The 20912-nt window shown below is 34.1% G+C and overlaps 2 protein-coding genes across 2 annotated transcripts; one reads left to right on the top strand and one right to left on the bottom strand.

The window, feature by feature from the left end:
- The first annotated feature begins 14322 nt into the window (after positions 1 to 14322).
- On the top strand, positions 14323 to 15406 carry LOC120211048. The gene has a single exon (XM_039209668.1). The coding sequence runs from the start codon at positions 14377 to 14379 to the stop codon at positions 15304 to 15306; it is 930 nt and encodes a 309-aa protein (XP_039065599.1). The 5' UTR covers positions 14323 to 14376; the 3' UTR covers positions 15307 to 15406.
- A 3835-nt stretch (positions 15407 to 19241) lies between these two features.
- Positions 19242 to 20613, bottom strand: LOC120211067. Its single transcript, XM_039209686.1, has 3 exons — positions 20559 to 20613; positions 20244 to 20398; positions 19242 to 20066 (listed from the first exon to the last, which is right to left on the bottom strand). The coding sequence occupies exons 1-3, from the start codon at positions 20611 to 20613 to the stop codon at positions 19242 to 19244; spliced, it is 1035 nt and encodes a 344-aa protein (XP_039065617.1).
- Between the last annotated feature and the right edge of the window lie 299 nt (positions 20614 to 20912).

Genomic DNA, 20912 nt, shown 5'->3' with positions numbered 1-20912 from the left:
AATAAATTGTAAAAAGTTGCTCGATATTAGAATTGTTGCCCTATATTATGTTTATAAGCTGCTTATGATTATGTATGCCTCACTAAGTAATACTTAACGTGTGTTCATTTCACTCGTAGGTTGAATACTAGCTGAGTAAGGAGATCACCGGACATCAAGTCAGAGTCGCCTAATCAGTAACAGTATGACATACCTATCTACTTTTGATATATTTTAGTTGGCATATAATATGTTCATTAAAACGCACTGTAAAACTTTTAAATTAAACTACAATAAAATGGTGAATTGTGGAACATCACTTTTTATTTGTATATTTAAGTTAATGTATGTTTTAATTATGCATAAATTGTAATGATTTATAAAATGAAACAAAATTGTACGGATTTTCAAATGGGAAACTGTTTTAAAAGTAATGTGACATCTGTAGCTCATATACGTAAAGGTATACAGGAGATAGGTGTTACACTTTTCGTGTCTTGGAATATGTAAATGCCACTTTTATCACCGATGGGGCTAAATTTCCTCGCCCTCACTTGTCCAACTGTACAAAAATGGTTGTGTAAGAGACATTGGGAAGAGGAGCAAAGATTGGAAGAGGCTTTGAAAAACACTTGCAAGGGATCTTGCGTCCAAAACCCGTGATCATAAAAAGAAATCATTTTGGGCTATGATTCAAGCCCAACAACTAACAACACCAAAAATAAGTGAAAAGAAGAGCAGAGGCAAGAAAGGCTCGGTTGAAAGGAGAAGATATCTCTTGGGAACCTATATCTCTCTCATAAATGGATTATATTTTCAGATCTGAAGGAACATATGATACTGAGCAGCAGTTAATTATTGCAATCAGAGAGGCAGAGTTAATAAAAGATGAAGAAATGCTTGATAACACCATGAAAGGTCTGAGCATCAATACGATTGGATAATATAGTTAGCCAAGGAAATATCTAGCTGGTATATGCCCTTGTTTTCCAGGAGAGAAGCTCAACAATTGGACAGCGGAGAAGCTTCATGTAGTTTCTAGGCTTAACCCAAAGTAATACTCAGAACCAACCCTTATGCTTGTGCCCGCGAGCATCAAGGGATTTTTTTGTAATGGGCAACCATGTTGATATCATTCATTTTGCTTCTAATAAAAAGATGTTTTCATTCATTTCTCAAGTGGCAATTGTTTTTCTTGCATTTTACATTTCATTCTTTTTGCATTTCGTTCTTTTGTTTCACTTTTCATTTTTCCAAAGTATATATTCGTTCTATATTTTTTCTTCGCAGGTGTCCCAATATTAATAGCTCGAAATTTTCTATAACTAATCATGAGATTGATCCCGAGCGGCTTTTGTGTTTAGAAGGCATTAACGAGTGTCAAAATGAGGTTGAATTTGAAGTTCCAAACAAATTATTGAGACTGATGGAAAAAGAAGACAAACAAATTTTACCTCATTAAGAAGAAATTGAGATTGTGAATATGGGATCTGACGAAGAGAAAAGAGAAGTAAAGATTGGCACAACCTTATCACGCGAGGCAACCCAAAGTTTGATAAATTCTTATTTTACCCAAATTATGAGATCTTATTTTATAGAAAGTATAGTAATATAGAGGAATATAGAATATAGTGGGCATATTAAATATATCATATCATATAGTATAATTTTTGCATGTGATAGTCTGCATTTTAGATAATTAGCATATTAAATAATAATTGTACGTACATATTAATATTAGGAACATTACATGTTCCTCGCTACATATTTTTTGCATGTTAGTTGCGTTGCATATATTAAATAATTAGATATTAAATAATTAGTGTGTGACATGTTGCATATTACATAGTTTATGTTACATAGTATATACTGTATAGTTTGCATGTTAGGTTCATATTAGTGTTAGCTTATTTATTTTGATGTTATAGTTAATAATAAGCCCAAAATATTAAGTTCATTTGCATTAATAGATAGAGTCCATTTATAATGTTTTTTTTATTAGCCCAATATAAGCCCACATGTATTATAATATATGCATTAAAATAAAGAATTAAAAAAAAGCCCTAAATACTACTCCTTGCCACCGGTTTTACATGTTGTAAGGGGGGAATTTGTTTTGTTTTCTAAAGTCAAACAAAACATTAATTTGGTTCTTTTTTAGGTGGTTTACATCATCAATCAATGGCAACAAAACTAAACAAATCCTAGCTATTGATGGGATTTGATCCAAAGGTTATGGATGCACCAATCCTTGTGAAACAAACACAAATGGATGAGAGCCATTGATAAAGATAAAGATCCAAAGGGTCTCATTATGCCACATCATCGATCTATGGCAAGTAAGCACAACCCCATCTAAGCCATTGGATCAAAAACAGATCCAATGGACAAGAAGTTATATTCCCAAAAGGAATTAGGGAATCACCAACTCCATGGCTGGCCGGGGAGCTCGCCAGCATGTCCGGTGATCTTCCTCAGTGAGCCGCCGCCGTTCATCGGCACCGCTGGTCAATGTCTGAACCATGCAAAAAATTTAAAAAATGGGAAAAATTAGATCTTCTAGAATCAAGACGTTGTAACCGTTTTTCAAGGATTTTTTGAGCAGGATTTGTTAATCCGAGCTAAAAATCATTACTATAAATAGTTTTCATCATTATCACTAATAGACACCAAGATTAAGCAAGCATAAGGATCATTAAAGTTCGAAAGAAAAGAGGAAAGGAAGATTACCATTGCCGGAGGGAAGCACATTTTTGGGTGAGTCCTTTATATTTTGGTTTGAATTAGTCTTGGTTAGGGTGTTTTTTTCCGGCGGGTTGGGTAGCCGGTGGCCGGCCGACATCGGGTCCGGCGGCAGAGAGGTGGCTTAGCTGTGGGTTTTGGTGTTTTGGGTGTTGGATGGTGATTTTAGGCTTAAGATTTAAGAAAAGTTTGGTTTTGGGGTATTTGGGTGTTCTTGAGATTCAAGGGAAAAGGTTAAGTTTCATCCTAGAAAAACTAGTTTTGTTGGCTTTTGGGTGTTGGATGGTGATTTTAGGCTTAAGATTTAAGAAAAGTTTGGCTTTGGGGTATTTGGGTGTTCTTGGGATTCAAGGGAAAAGGTTAAGTTTCATCCTAGAAAAACTAGTTTTGTTGGCTTTTGAGTGTTGGATGGTGATTTTAGGCTTAAGATTTAAGAAAAGTTTGGCTTTGGGGTATTTGGGTGTTCTTGGGATTCAAGGGAAATGGTTAAGTTTCATCCTAGTAAAACTAGTTTTGTTGGCTTTTGGGTGTTGTTAGTGGATCAAAATGTGTTTTTTAAGATGAACACTTGATATTCAAAAGAAATATGGGTGTCTGATTCCAAAAAACAAATTTTGGTTTGATTTTAGCTGGTTTTTTGGATCTAAAATTGGTTTTTGGCTTGAATAATTAAAGAACATGAAGAACACATTGATGAACATGATTGGGAGTTGTAAGTTCGGTTGAGAGCATTTGGAAGAGGAGTGATTTTTGGAGGTGAAAAAAATGAGCTTGTTCTAATTTTTTGTTCTTATAGTGTCAATATTTTGGGATATATGTTTCATTAAAACACTATACTTCACGCGTGTTTTGGCTCTTGGCTGTTGGCTTTATATTTATTTTATTTTAGTCACCAATTATTTGTAATTGGTATTCTAAATTTTAATTGAATTCAATTTAGTCATTGATTTCTTTTCAATTGCCATGAATCTTTTATTAAATGTGTTTAATTATGAGTATTAATTATTAATTTGTGAATCTTTTAAAATGGTCACTTTTTTAATTATGAAATAAAATATTTAGATTTCTAAATATTTTATTTTGGTCAATAATATTAATTAGTCTTTAGATTAAGCCTTAGATTTTAAGTGCTTTAGTTATTAATTAAAACCTTAGTTTAGGTTCCTTAATTAGAAATCAATAAGTTTAGTAATTTCCTTATAGGATTAATATCTTTAATAATATTAATTATAAACACATAAATATAAATTCATAATTGATTAAAAGGAACATTCTTTTATTCCAAAATATTGAAAGGGTTATCTTAAAATAACTAGACATTACTTTTTAATATTTTTCGAATAAATAAATATTCTATCCAGTTATCACCCCAAATATCGAATAGGTTCATTAAATTTATACAAAAGGGTAGAGGTTTATTCCTATGTTTAAATTGCTAAGGACAAGTTGTTTAATTAATGTCAAAGGCTTGGTCTTTGTTCTTTAAATCAAGGAACATCATTATTCTTTTAAATATTAATTTGACTAATTTGTCACCTTTAATACTCTTTTAGGGTTTAATTGGTTAAATTTTTTTATAATTTTTAATGACGACAATATTTCATTGTTTCAATTAAGGCACAATAAATAAACGCCTTAAATCCGATTAGGGGGTTAGTTTCTTCTTTAATTGTAAATAACAAATATTGTGCGTCTCTATAAAATTTTAAAATATTTTAGGAAATAAAAGGATCATTAATTAAATAAATATTTAAATTTTTTAATTTTCAATTTAGGGACAAATTAATAATCAGATGTACTAATTTTGGGCGTTATGGGGTGTTAATCCTTTCTCAAGCGTAATTGACTCCCAAACTCAAAATCTCTAAAATGTAGACCAAATCGGGTCATTTTAATTTTTTTATTTAAAAAAGTGTATCATGTAACACCCCCAACCCGTACCCGACCCGGATACGAGTCTGAGGTGTCACATTGACTTTTCAAACTTTGACTCTTGACAAAATTCAAAGAAAATTTAAATCTTTCATTAAAGTAAAAGCAGTTTAGTTACATAAATTGACCACAATACCCAAAATCAATCAGAGAATAACTAATTCAACCAATTAGTACATGCCAACTATACTCAAAATAACCAAAAACATTTAAATTCTCTATTTTCTGATCTGAAATTTTGTAAGGGAGGTGCTGACCTGTCTTACTCTTCTTCGCTTCTCTTCTAGCTTCTGTAACCTACGTGTGAAACAATCACACACTAAGTCTATGACTTAGTGAGGCATAAAAACTTATAATGCACTTTATAACATATATCAATACATGCATGTTTTGTTCTATCATGCTATACCACATTACATGATTTCTTCATATCATGTAAAAACATATCAGATTAATTACAATAAATACATACATACATACACATAAATCATCATTAGCAGTTTATCATGTAATCACATACTTTTATGCTTAACCTTTTCAATCAAACACTATACACACACAACATCATATCATTTCTATAACATTTATCATATCACTAACATATAATTGTTTATATCTCTTGATTAGCCCATGTACATATGTGAGAACTATAGATATGTGAGTCTATGGAGGTTGTGCACTAATGTTGTCACCATAGCTCATATAAATGCACCGAAGTGCCATGTAGAATTGCACCGTAGTGCCGCATAGAATTGCACCGTAGTGCCATATAATAATGTCCATAAGGACTACATATCATTCCTTAAGAATCATATACATATACTAGGGATCAAGTATATGTCTCACAAGACTTCACACATGTTCCAAAGAATATATATATATCCCGAAGGACCGCGTAGACCCTCGACTCTTGGCATGGCAACTATACCCCTAGCTCTCATGACACACAACATGGGCATTGTCATTTATATTATTTCATATTCACACATGCATATTAATTATCTTTTATCGCATGTCTGATCTCTTATAATCATGTAATCACATAGCTCATGTCATTTCTTGTAAAAATACATATATCATGTAATACATATAACTTATACACTTTCTCATATGTTCACATGGTTCACATCACATGAATCATATCTTTTCATATAGTTTATGTTTTTTTTCTTATATTCCCATACATGTAATACATATCAGGCATGGTTACACAACTCCTTTCGATATAACTTGCATGTACCTATATTCTTTTTCATATACTCACATAGTCATATAGTAATATTTCATATAACCTCATGAATCAACTCACATGGATACATACTCAAATACTCATAGTTACATGTCACTTAAATTATTCATATTTACCTAATCCATGGTCAAATAGCTTCTATCACCAAGTCACTTATCTAATCTCTTATTCTCATATGTTCATATTTATCATATAACACATAAGTTTTATTGCATATTTATATCTCATTCCTACATCACTAATTCATAATATAATTTACATCATATCATCTACCTTATCCTGTATTTCTTGGTATGCACTTGCATTACATAACCTACATTATACTTATAAACCTGAATATATTACTTCTATTATTTCTTTTATATACAATTTAATCTATTTACTTAATTCAATTCCGTACAACTCCTATAATCATTTCATATCACTCCATAGCTTCTATTATACAACTAATGTATCATAATTTTATTTAAGCATATGAATCTTTCTCCTCTATCTTATCTTATATGCTCATAGTATCACTGAAGTTCAAGTCTCCTAGTTAATATATTATTTATGTAGCCTTTGCTTACTTAGTTCATATCCTTTCTCATAAACTCACTTTTACAATATTCTCATATTATTACTTAAATTATCTCAAAACATGTATTCACGTAGTAATATTTCATTTATATATATGTATATATATCAAAGATCTTATCACGTAACTTATCTTTTATATTCATATAATTTATTATCATAACATATGGTTTATATCATCATAATTTATCACATATTCGCATCAACCATATAATACATATATACAGTAACATGTCAACACATATAAATCATACACAAATGTACTTCTATTTATGAATTCATGCATTTTACTATGGAAAATAGACTTGTCGCAAGTCTTATTTCCATTTAACATCATATAATACTAATATGCACTCACCTGGCCTCACTAGTCCATTCCAATCTCTTATCTTCCCTTTTTATCGATCTTACTTGTCAATGATTCTGAAACTCGTTTAGGCTCTGAATCTACATAATTATACATTTTAAGACAATTATTAGATACCTACACCTTGTAATTTGATACTAGCAACTTAAACGAACTTATTAAACCAATATTTATAATTTTCCTTTATGGGGAATCGGTTCCCTACTATGGGGGTATCGATTCCCTCATGTTATTCTGGAAATTTTTGTTCGTTTGAAGGCGTATCGCTTCCCCTTAAATGGGTACCGATTCCCCTTACCCAGAAATCATATTTTTAGCTTGAAAATCACTTCATTTTCAGCTCAACACTTAATACTTCACTCCCTTTAATATTCCTAACTTTCATACACATACTTAAACTCATTTCTACTCCATAATCACTTCTTTAAACTCAAAATTCTATCATTTACATGGCATTCAAAAATCACACTAAATTTCCAACATGTTCTAAAGCTCATTCTATCACTTCATATCTCTTAATTTAACCCTTGACAAGTCAAATTAAACTTCAAAATCTATTAACTCCTTCTATTTCAAAAATTCACTTAAAAACTCATTTTTCTTAATTTCTCATAACTTGCTAATCTTTGAGTTTTAAGCCACCTAAAGCTTTCCTTAATCTTTCTTAACATCCCAAGAATCAAAACAAGCTTTAAAACGAAAGAATTAACAACCTGAAGACCCACTTACCTTATACAAGGCTTCACGGTGGAGAGGAGGAAGAAGAAGACTGAAGAATAGTCTGGAGAAATTATCTCCTTTGCCACGTTTTTATATCCCTTAAACAAAAGAATAAAAATCTTCTCTTAGAAAAGACCATAATACCCTTGTTACTTCCAAACTTTACCATTAAATCCAACATTAACTTTCTTCAATTAAATCCATGAACTTTTAACTTATTTCGAAATCGAGCACATAGTTTTTAAAATTTGCAATTTAGTCACTGACCCTAATTTGGGATGTTACAAATCTCCCCTCCTTTAAAGAAAATTCGTCCTCGAATTTTCACTGCACACATTGATAAGAACATGTCTGCTAATGTTCTCATGTTGTTTCCTTTACTTAATCTTTCTTTCCCTTAGTTCTTCAACTACCCCTTTTTTTTACATCTTTATCATGTCACTTATCATATAACCAATATCATCAGTTCTTATCACTCAAAATCATTAATCAATCAAATTCCTTATCAATCTTTAAATACCTTGCAGTAATAACGAACTTTTATTCAATCATCACTTAATTACTTCTTAAACTTCCTTAATACATATAAATTATTCTTTATTCCTCTGACTAATCTCCTTGGCCCAGAAACATAACCTTTATCACATCTGATTCTTTACACTTTTTCCTTATTTCATTATCCCTTTATTCATTCAAAAATCAAAATCTCGTTATACACATATCATATCTTTTCTTTAATATACACATACTCTTTTCTGATCATTTATACTCATCTCTGATTACTGATCTTCATCATATCTTCGTAGCTTGATAATCTACTGTACGTATACAGAACCTTATTCTTTACCATTTCTTATACTTGTATTTCCTTCCTTAAAACACCCTTTAAAACATAAAAATACTTATTTCCTTGCCTACATCATATCTATATGATCAAAACCATATCCAAATCCACATCATACTTGATTAACTTAACTTTATCTTTTCTTCAAATCTTATAACTCTATTATCCATACTATTACAATTAATCAATAACAATACTTCCATTTAGGGCATAAGCCCTAATCAAACTACTCATATTCATCTTCTCAGTTGAAATCCAACTAGTGCAATTTACTTACTTATCAAATCCACATTTATTCTCATACACCATACAATTTCTGTTGTTCCAACACAACCTTATAATTCCTTTATCTTATAAACTGATCAATGATGTTCCCATTCTTAAACTCTTCTTATCAATCCTTATCTTTACTCAAACATATGAATCCTCACCTTCTTCACTATATCACATCATTATGATCAAAATATACAATTGTATCCAAATCCACTTCATATTTGGTTATCTTATCCTGACAATATCTCAAAATCTTATAATTACAATACATTTTCCATCACCTCATCTGGTTAGCCAACACTAACTCTTTCCATCTAGAATGCAAGCCCTTATAATAGCCACACTCTTGCTTATACATGGTACTATCTCTTTGTTTCAACCTCATAAGCTCTGACTTTATATGTCTTATACGCTTGTCACTGATGCACTTATTATTGAATTCTCCTAACTAGTAACCACATCCATGAATCTTCTATCATTCTTATGTTAACATCTGTTCAATATACTTCAACTTCTCCACATAGTAACTAAACTACTTCATCTAACTTCTTCACTTCAAAATAGTGGAAACTCTTTAGTGTTATTATGGTGACATTTGTTCACCATATTTAATCGTATCCATGAAATAATAAGAATACTTCATATCACTTTTCCGATTCAAACATGTGAAAACTTTCTATCACTATTCTAATATGATTTCAACTTTCTGAAATCAGTCTTTGATCTTATGAAGCACTTCCTGAGGTGTCCGCTCTTCCCCCTGCCTGGCCAGGGTAGGTGAATTGCTATCACAATCAGGAATATCGCCTCTTACTTCACTTCGAAATTACTATAATCATACTTCTATTATAACTTAATAATCTAATTCTATTAGCAAGACAACACACTCCTTACACTATCAGATCAAAATTTTTCACCTTATGTTGGCATGTACACATTTTATGACACTTTGGACTTCGATTTATGCCGAAAATCGGCTAAACCTTAGCTCTAATACCATTAAATGTAACACCCCAACCCGTACCCGACCCGGATACAAGTCTGAGGTGTCACATTGACTTTTCAAACTTTGACTCTTGACAAAATTCAAAGAAAATTTAAATATTTCATTAAAGTAAAAGCGGTTTAGTTACATAAATTGACCACAATACCCAAAATCAATCAGAGCATAACTAATTCAACCAATTAGTATATGCCAACTATACTCAAAATAACCAAAAACATTTAAATTCTCTATTTTCTGATCTGAAATTTTGTAAGGGAGGTGCTGACCTGTCTTACTCTTCTTCGCTTCTCTTCTAGCTTCTGTAACCTACGTGTGAAACAATCACACGCTAAGTCTATGACTTAGTGAGGCATAAAAACTTATAATGCACTTTATAACATATATCAATACACACATGTTCTGTTCTATCATGCTATACCACATTACATGATTTCCTCATATCATGTAAAAGCATATCCGATTAATTACAATAAATACATACATACACATAAATCATCATTAGCAGTTTATCATGTAATCACATACTTTTATGCTTAACCTTTTCAATCAAACACTATACACACACAACATCATATCATTTCTATAACATTTATCATATCACTAACATATAATTGTTTATATCTCTTGATTAGCCCATGTACATATGTGAGAACTATAGATTTATGACTCTATGGAGGTTGTGCACTAATGCTATCACCACAGCTCATATAAATGCACCAAAGTGCCACGTAGAATTGCACCATAGTGCCGTGTAGAATTGCACCGTAATGCCGCGTAGAATTACACCGTAGTGCCATATAATAATGTCCATAAGGACCACATATCATTCCTTAAGAATCATATACATATACTAGGGATCAAGTATGTGTCTCACAAGACTTCACACATGTTCCAAAGAATATATATATCCCGAAGGACCGCGTAGACCCTCGACTCTTGGCATGCCAACTATACCCCTAGCTCTCATGACACACAACATGGGCATTGTCATTTATATCATTTCATATTCACACATGCATATTAATTATCTTTTATCACATGTCTGATCTCTTATAATCATGTAATCACATAGCTCATGTCATTTCTTGTAAAATCACATATATCATGTAATACATATAACTTATACACTTTCTCATATGTTCACATGGTTCACATCACATGAATCATATATTTTCATATAGTTTATGTTTTATTCTCTTATATTCCCATACATGTAATACATATTAGGCATGGTTACACAACTCCTTTCGATCTAACTTGCATGTACCTATATTCTTTTTCATATACTCACATAGTCATATAGTAATATTTCATATAACCTCATGAATCAACTCACATAGATACATACTCAAATAATCATAGTTACATATCACTTAAATTATTCATATTTACCTAATCCTTGGTCATATAGCTTCTATCACCAAGTCACTTATCTAATCTCTTATTCTCATATGTTCATATTTATCATATAACACATAAGTTTTATTGCATATTTATATCTCATTCCTACATCACTAATTCATAATATAATTTACATCATATCATCTACCTTATTATGTATTTCTTGGTATGCACTTGCATTACATAACATGCATTATACTTATAAACCTGAATATATTACTTCTATTATTTCTTTTATATACAATTTAATCTATTTACTTAATTCAATTCCGTACAACTCCTATAATAATCATTTCATATCACTCCATAGCTTCTATTATACAACTAATGTATCATAATTTTATTTAAGCATATGAATCTTTCTTCTCTATCTTATATTATATGCTCATAGTATCACTGAAGTTCAAGTCTCCTAGTTAATATATTATTTATGTAGCCTTTACTTACTTAGTTCATATCCTTTCTCATAAACTAACTTTTACCATATTCTCATATTATTACTTAAATTATCTCATAACATGTATTCACGTAGTAATATTTCATTTATATATATGTATATATATCAAAGATCTTATCACATAACTTATCTTTTATATTCATATAATTTATTATCATATCATATGGTTTATATCATCATAACATATCACATATTCACATCAACCATATGATACATATATACAATAACATGTCAACACATATAAATCATACACATATATACTTCTATTTTATGAATTCATGCATTTTACTATGGAAAATAAACTTGTCGCAAGTCTTATTTCCATTTAACATCATATAATACTAATATGCACTCACCTGGCCTCACTAGTCCATTCCAATCTCTTATCTTCCCTTTTTATCGATCTTACTTGTCAATGATTCCGGAACTCGTTTAGGCTCTGAATCTACATAATTATACATTTTAAGACAATTATTAGATACCTACACCTTGTAATTTGATACTAGCAACTTAAACGAACTTATTAAACCAATATTTACAATTTTCCTTTAGGGGGAATCGGTTCCCTACTATGGGGGTATCGATTCCCTCATGTCATTCTGGAAATTTTTGTTCGTTTGAAGGGGTATCGGTTCCCCTTGAATGGGTACCGATTCCACTTGCCCATAAATCATATTTTTAGCTCGAAAATCACTTCATTTTCAGCTCAACACTTCATACTTCACTCCCTTTAATATTCCTAACTTTCATACACATACTTAAACTCATTTATACTCCATAATCACTTCTTTAAACTCAAAATTCTATCATTTACATGGCATTAAAAAATAACACTAAATTTCCAACATGTTCTAAAGCTCATTCTATCACTTCATATCTCTTAATTTAACCCTTGACAAGTCAAATTAAACTTCAAAATCTATTAACTCCTTCTATTTCAAAAATTCACTTAAAAACTCATTTTTCTTAATTTCTCATAACTTGCTAATCTTTGTGTTTTAATCCACCTAAAGCTTTCCTTAATCTTTCTTAACATCCCAAGAATCAAAACAAGCTTTAAAACGAAAGAGTTAACCAACTGAAGACCCACTTACCTTATACAAGGCTTCACGGTGGAGAGGAGGAAGAAGAAGACTGAAGAATAGTCTGGAGAAATTATCTCCTTTCCCACGTTTTTATATCCCTTAAACAAAAGAATAAAAATCTTCTCTTAGAAAAGACCATAATACCCTTGTTATTTCCAAACTTTACCATTAAATCCAACATCAAATTTCTTCAATTAAATCCATGAACTTTTACCTTATTTCGAAATCGAGCACATAGTTTTTAAAATTTACAATTTAGTCACTGACCCTAATTTGGGATGTTACATATCATGGGTTTTCAACCTACCTAATCCCAAAGATTGATGGCGACTCTAAACTTTTCAAATATTTTCTAAAATTTAATTTTTTTTTCCGATTTTCACATTTCAAAAAAATTCGTCGCGACAATCCGAAAACTTCGATTGGCGAAAGAGTAAAAACACATGATCGACTTACGGAAGAAATCTGAAGGAGATTATCTAAAAGCAGAAATTATTAGCCCTTCAGACGAGAGACTATAGTCCGCGTAAGGTTTGTGAGGATGTTGTAGAATGCTTGTAAAACATTTTCTTTAGAATGACCTTCACAATGGGAGTCTACAACAAAAAGTTTACCCATATATACCTTATAAATATAATTATTTGTGCCCTAATTTTCTGAAAAACAATATTTCTATTATCATGAGACGGATTTTTGAGTATTTTTCTTGAGTTGGCTGGCTCGAGAGAAAGCCCTTAACGTGGCCTGAATTTGATTTGGCTGACTGAATTGATGTGATATTCCTCTTTCAATTCAGCATGTATTTTGTTGTTTAATTTCTAAACACTTGTTATATATTCTAGACGGCAGAGCATTAATTGAAAAGGTGTCACTATTTCATGAAGAAAACGATTCTTTAGCCATTCAAATAGAATAACTAAAATAAAGAAGAATGTAATTTTTGTAGTGAAATCAAACAAGAAGGCGCAAGTTGAGGCTTGATGGGTGTTCGAGACCAACATTGGGCTTGTCTGTTAGCTTTGGGGAGGACTGCAAAAGTAGGTAAAGGCCTATCCCTCAAGTCATATATGTTACAGAAATCAAGTATTTTGCCCACAAAGTCTAACCATCTAGAACTTCATGAATTAGTCAATTGATAATTTTGTAGCTCATGTTTGTTGTTACGTATAAATATTATAATTCAGGAAGGAAAAAATTATATTATTTACCAATTCAATCTGGACTAGATAAACAATTTATTGGCCTCCAAATCTTGTTGTATAGCTGAATCTTGTTCACACTCCCTCGAACTCACAAATAATGACATTCAGACAATAGTGGGTCACCATGACCTATATAAACCATCCACTTCACCTAAGAAACAAAAAACACATATAAACAAACTCCCCCCCCCCATGTGATTGAGGAATCACATGAAATTCGCTTGGTATTAAAAGTCGGCTGCTTTGGTCAATAAACTCTACCTCCCATTGTTCTGTTGCCCCGGCTGCCTCTCTGTCTCTTTTCTTCATCGTTCTCAGCTTTTTTAAAGCCCTTCAATCAGCTACACAATCATCGTGAAGTAAAACATGGAGGTGGTGCTACCAAGTTCTTTAAAAAGCGGTCCGCGACTGTGATATAGCGGTTTCACCACTGTCCGAGTTACCCGCGACGACCGCAATAGCGTCCGCGACGGTCGCAATCACGGTAAATCCGAAATAACCGAAAACGCGACCGCGACCGCGATTTGAAACCCTGCTCCGGTTATGGATTTTGATTTCAACAGTGCTCGGTCATCTCCTGTGTCGACTGCTCCTTCAACGCCTCGACGAATGGGCGATTGTGTCTTTAGTGCCCCGACGAGTCCTGCACGGTTGTTCGAGTTTTACCGCGAATTCGATCGATACAATATGGAAAGCAGCATGAGATACAGTCGTTTAAAGGTCGATGAAGGGGATGATTTTGCATTTGATTTTAGTGTGAACTTGGAGAACACATCTCGTTCAGCTGAAGAACTCTTCGATGGAGGGAAAATCAAGCCATTGAAGCCTCCACCTCGGTTAAAGATGGATGTTTCGTCACCCAAATCTCCATTTTCCCAAGGCAAAAAGATCATACGTGAAGCTTTTTCACCAAGAAAGCAGGATGAGCGAGACTCTTTTCCAACTGCCATCGGAACCAGTCGGAACAATCGAGAGCACGGAAGAGGTAGAGAAAGGGTTCAAGATTCCACATCAAGGAACTCGAGCCGTCGAGCAACGAGATCGCTTTCTCCTTACAGAGTCTCGGACAACCGATGGGAAGAAGACGATGAAGAAGAAGAGAGAAAACAGCAACGTGAACCCACCAGCACCAAGCAATCATCATCATCATTGAATTCAAAGCCATTGTTTTCTTCAACTTCCTCAAAGGGGTGTTCAAGAAAATGGAGATTAAGAGATTTGCTGTTGTTCCGAAGCGCATCGGAGGGACGTGCAAGTGATAAGGATTCATTAAGGAAGTATTCGTCGAGTTTTGTGAAGAAACCTGAAGAAAAGAAGAATTCAGGTGGGTCTAGAAGAAAAGTGTCGGCTCATGAGCTGCATTACACAACGAACAAAGCAATATCTGACAACATGAAGAAGAAAACTTTCTTGCCTTACAAACAAGGTATTTTGGGAAGATTAGCCTTCAATTCAAATGGATTTGGGAAATAATCAGTCAATCATCTCATGATTTCTAAGTTATTTCATTTTTGTTGTTGTAAAGATTATCTGTTTTGGTGCTCCTGTACAAGTGTATAGTTCATGCGAGGAACAATAAGCATGAGCATGAGTTGTATGAAATATTTGGAAATGGAATTTTCTTGTTACATGCTAGGCCAAAAGTAATGTAGTAATTCTTGTATCATATTTCATATTATATTTTAATTTTTTTACTGAAAAATGGTAAATTAATCAATGTACATTTCAAAAAGATAAAAACAATTTTTTTTTTTTGGATAAGTAGAATTTTATTCATCCAAAAAGAAGCAGCAAGCTGCTACAAAGAACAAACAAACAGCCTATATTAATCCCCATTCTAGACTCAACCTCCTATTAACATCATCCATCCAATTTATATGACATCTATATAGTTTAATTCTAACAACCTCTTTAATGCTACTTACAATCGTATCAGCAGAACGAATCACACCTCGAAAATGTCTGTGATTACGTTCTTCCCAAAGAAAATAAACAAAACCGGTCCACACGAGCTTAAGAATATGAACAATAAGGGATTTACCCTTCAGATTCAAAACCAACCAGTGCAAGGCCTCATCCCAGCAAGTTAGCGTCTATAAATGCAGACCACAAGCGTGCAGAATGTCTTCCCATATCACTCTTTCAAATGAACATTCCAAGAACAAATGGTTTCGAGATTCCTCATGAACACCACATAGACCACAGACATTAACAGTAACGATGCCAAACTTTGTTAACCTGTCTTTTGTTGGCAATCTATCGAGAATCACCATCCAAGCAATAATGGAGAATTTTGGGATATGAGATGGAAACCATAGGAGCCTATGCCATCCAACCTTATCCCTCCTGTCTCAAATTCTATCCCAAATCCAACCACCTTTAATCTGTGAACAATTAGGAACTGGAATGAGCAATCTCCTGGCCTCCTCTCTAAGCTTAATCAACTTGTTGAGGATCCAACTAAAATGTGGTTTTCTGTCAACGTTCCAATAGTCTGCAGATTTGAAGCAGTAGTCTTTAAGCCAAGCAATCCACAGGGATCCCTCACTAGCCAAAATGTTCTTCACAAGCATCAGGCAGCAAGCCTTACACCAATCGATTAGCTTCCTTAGTCCCAAACCACCCTCGGACTTCAAGGAGAAAATCTGGCTCCATCTCACCCTGGCACCCCGAGCTGAATTATCACAGCCCTTCCAGAAAAAGCGCATGCAAAGCTTTTCAATATCACCAACTACCCCCTTAGGCAGGATAATCTGTCTGCTCCAATAACCAAAGATGCTGAACTGAACAGATTTGATCAGCTACAACCTCCCACCAAAACTAAGATTTCTGCTCGACTATTAGTCGATCCTATTCTTTATTTTCACAAGGAGAGCCGAGCAATCTTTACTCGTAAGCTTCAGAGTAACCAACGGCACTCCCAGATACCTAATTGGAAGCTGCCCAATTTTAAAACCAGTGGACTCCTGTATCTGATCCAGCAGACTCCCAGAAACTCCACAAGTAAAGAGTTCAGATTTCATAGCATTTAACCTTAAGCCTGAGAGTTCATAAAATTTCTCTAAAATGCTAACCACCCCTAATAGTGAATCCAGTGAGCCATGGCAAAACAAAAGTAGATCATCGGCAAAGCATAAGTGTGTGAGAGAGATTTTCTTGCACTTTGGGTGAAATCTAAAGATACCGTTACTAGCAGCCACATTCAACAACAAGGAGAGGACATTCATCACAATTACAAAGAGATAGGGGGACAAAGGGTCCCCTTGTCTAACCCCTCTAGTACCTTCAAAGTATCCCACCAAACTACCATTTAAAGCAATAGAATATCTAGGTGTGGTGACAGAAGCCTTAATCCAACCACAAAAAATGGCAGGCAACCCCAAAGCTTTAAGGGCAACCAACAAAAAGTCCCAACAAATTGAATCAAAAGGTTTTTGCAAATCTATTTTAATAGAGCATCTAGGAGACATATTTTTCCTAGAGTACCCCCTAACAATCTCCTGGGAAAGCAAGGTATTATCAGCAATGTTCCTTCCTTTAACAAATGCAAATTGATTAAGGGAGGTCATACTTGGGAAATAAGCAGCTACCCTAGTAGCCAGAATACTAGTGATTGTCTTGTAGATCACTGAACAGTAGGAGATAGGCTTAAAATCCTTAGCCATATAAGCATTCAAGGCTTTTGGCACCAAAACAATGATGGTAGCATTAAAGGCAGGCATAAGAGAAGCAGTTTGGAAAAAAATACCTTATAGCATCAAGGAAATCCTTACTAACAATTTCCCAAGTTGCCTTGAAAAACCAGGAAGTAAAGCCATCTGGTCTAGGACTTTTGTCCTTTCCTTGTCTAAAAAGTGCTTCTTTGATCTCTTTATCAATGACCTCAGTATCAAGAAAATCAGCAGCTCCTTCAGGTAGAGAAAAATTCAGCAAAGGCTTCAAATATTCAACAGAACAGCCCCTAACCAGGGGATCAGCAATACCAATAAGGTTCTTGAAGAATTTCACCAATTCAGCAGCCATGTCATCAAAGGATTCATGGTATACCCCATTGTCATCTTTAATGATTCTGATGGTATTTCTCTTCTTATTAGATTCAACTCTTTGGTGAAAAAATCTGGTGTTCAAATCTCCCTATTGCAGCCAGTGAGCATTTGCTTTTTACTTATAAAAATCAGCTTCAACAGCTTCTAAGGCAATTAAATCAGCCTGAATCATCTTTTCCTCATCAAGCCTCCTTTGATCACCATGAACAAGATTATGGATCTGAACATATTCCAATTATACTCTCTTCCTAGCAAGTCTAGCAGAAATATCTGAGAAGTGGCTTCTATTGAACTCCCTTAGCAGAGGTTTTAATCTTTTCATTTTATTGAGAAGAATTTGCATAGCATTGCCAGTACACTACTGCAGCCAAGACTCTTTAACAACCCCCATAAAGCATTCATTAGTAGTCCAACAGTTGAAAAATTTAAAAGGCTTAGGCCTGTGAACCTGAGCATTCTTCTGGGTCCAGACTATTCCAGGGCAGTGGTCAAAGACCCTCTACGCTTGGAATTCCACAGCTGAGTTAGGGAATTCCAATAGCCAGTGAGAATTAGTTAGAATCCTGTCTAACTTCCGAGCCAAGTAGGAACCATCCTGCTTGTTAGACCAAGTGAAGAGTGGACCAATAAAAGGGTGATCTTGTAATTTGAAATCCACCAAACAATCCTTGAACTCGTCCATATCAGATTTACTATGTAAGCCCATAGTCACAAAGTCAGAGCTCTCTTGAGCATTTGCAATAATGTTGAAGTCGCCCCCAATTATCCAAGCAGAAGATCCAACTGCAGTTTCAAGAAGCTTCAAATGCCCCCACAGGCCCCTCCTAGCCAGATTATTATTGTTGCCATATACTGTAGTGATAACCAACCTGTGGCCAGCCACATCACCTACAATAGATAGAGATTGGTCACAACCAAATAAGACAGAAAAATGGAGGTCTTTTTTTCCAAAGCACCCAAAGCCTGCCCCATCAGTGTAGTCATAGTTTGCAGCTAAATTCCAGTCAGTAGACAAAGGAGTAACAACCTTAGAAAAATTAGCATTCCTAACTCTGGTCTCCATAAAACAAACCACATCAGCTCTTAGCATTTCCAATCTCTTCATTACTTTGCATAGATTGAGGGAATTATTAATCCCCCTTACATTCCAAAAACTGAAGATCATCAATTAGAAATAGGAAGTTCACCCCTACTAGCTTCAACATTGACCCATGGACCTTTAACCTTATCCAAATGATCCTTTTTTTAGCTTTAATTTCATTAAGAAGCATGGCAACCCCAAGAGAAGCTACCCGAGCCTTCCTAGGACCCTCAATAACACCACCTGCAGCCAAAGTCTCCATTTTACTGGATGAACCAATATTATCTTTTTTTCTTTCCCCTAGCCTTCTTCTTTGAGATCAAAAAATCCTGCAGAGATGGAAAATCACCACCACAACTAAGATTTGCCCCAATTCCTTTAGGTAAGTTCAAACCAGCATCCCCTAACTGATCCGAGGAGATGTTTTGCTTAGAAGACCCAGCAGTGGCATCAAAATCGCCTAACACAGGAACTTGAACATCAACCAATCCTCCTTGCAGAGTGTCTTTAGCAATGTCTTGAGAAGGGCAAACAGGTAAAATCTTAGTACCCTCCATATATTTCCCAGAACCTTGAACTTGATCAGTAGCAGCTTCTTTAGCTTCTTGTAAAGGTCCAACATTAATTTCCTGAAGAGCATGAACAGAAGTCACCTCAGCAGTTCCAAATGTAACCCCTAATACTTTTCCACTAGGGTTGGTCTCCTGCATAATGGAGCAGGAAGAACCAATCAACCCCTCCTTATCAGAAGAACCATGGTTATTGAGGCTCACTTTCTTCCTCCAAACTTGAGCTTCCTTGCTCTTAGGGAGTCGTTTCTGCACTTCAACACAATTACTAGCAAGATGCCCAAAAGTTTTACACTGCACACAAAACTTAGGAAGCCATGGGACATAGAACCAAACTTTCACTAAAGAATTATCCCTAAGAGCACCATGAATCACCTCAGGGATAACTGCCCCAGCTTCCACCTCAACACAAACTTTGGCGAATTCAAGTCTTTCCTTGGAGGCAGTAACAGAATCCATGTACAATGAAATTCCCACAGCACTAGCAATATAACTGAGACCCAATCTAGAAAACAGTTCTAAAGGAACATTGTAAAGCTAAATCCAGATAGGCATTCACTTAAGATCGAAATCTAATTTCTTCAAGTTAGGTTCCAATATCCTAAGCACAAGGGGCTTATTTTGAATGTGCCACGGGCCATTCTCGAGCACCCAGTCTCGAAAGTTTGCATTAGAAAAAGAAAAGACATAAAGATTATTCCCAGCTAGACTGACCTTAACCTTCAATGATTTCCCCCATAAGATCTCTGATATTCTTTGCATGGAACCAAAGTTAGGAGCATCGCCAATAAACTGCCCCACCACCGAACGGTCCCATTCAACAATCCCCTCATCAATGACGCCAGGAGGAGGAACGACAGTAGAAACCCCTCAAGAATTTTAGGTGAGAAAAATTCTAGGGATTGTTCCTTAGTTCCACGGAAGAGCTTCCGCTAATCAAGCTCAGAAGACAAAGATTCCATAAAATTGAAAAGAAGCAAACCAATAACACCCAAAAGCAGTAAAAAAGGAACAACAATCAGCACCGACGGAGCAAAACCGGGAGCCCATTAGACCACCTATCGCGCGCCCATAGCAGTTCCATGACCAGAGTTAATTGAAAAAAAACAATTATTTTAATAATAGCCCTTTATCTTTAATTATTTTTTACAAAAATACTAATTGATGGAGGTTAAGCTTTTAATAGTGGATTAAAAATTGAATTTATAAAAACTATAATATAAAGGATTAAAAAATATTTTTTAATAAATTTCATGTCAACAAAAGAACAGTAAAATAGAATTAGATAGAATTTTTAACTGATGGACCATTTCGCTCTTTTCAAAATGTACACGGATTGATTTATTATTTTTAAGAAGATAACCCAAATATAATCTAAAATAT

The sequence above is a fragment of the Hibiscus syriacus genome, unplaced genomic scaffold (genome assembly GCF_006381635.1).
Source record: "Hibiscus syriacus cultivar Baekdansim isolate YM2019G1 unplaced genomic scaffold, ASM638163v2 tig00109957_pilon, whole genome shotgun sequence".
In the NCBI taxonomy this organism is placed as follows: domain Eukaryota; kingdom Viridiplantae; phylum Streptophyta; class Magnoliopsida; order Malvales; family Malvaceae; genus Hibiscus; species Hibiscus syriacus.
The sequence above is the reverse complement of the archived record's forward strand: the minus strand, read 5'-3'. Positions and strand labels throughout refer to the sequence as shown.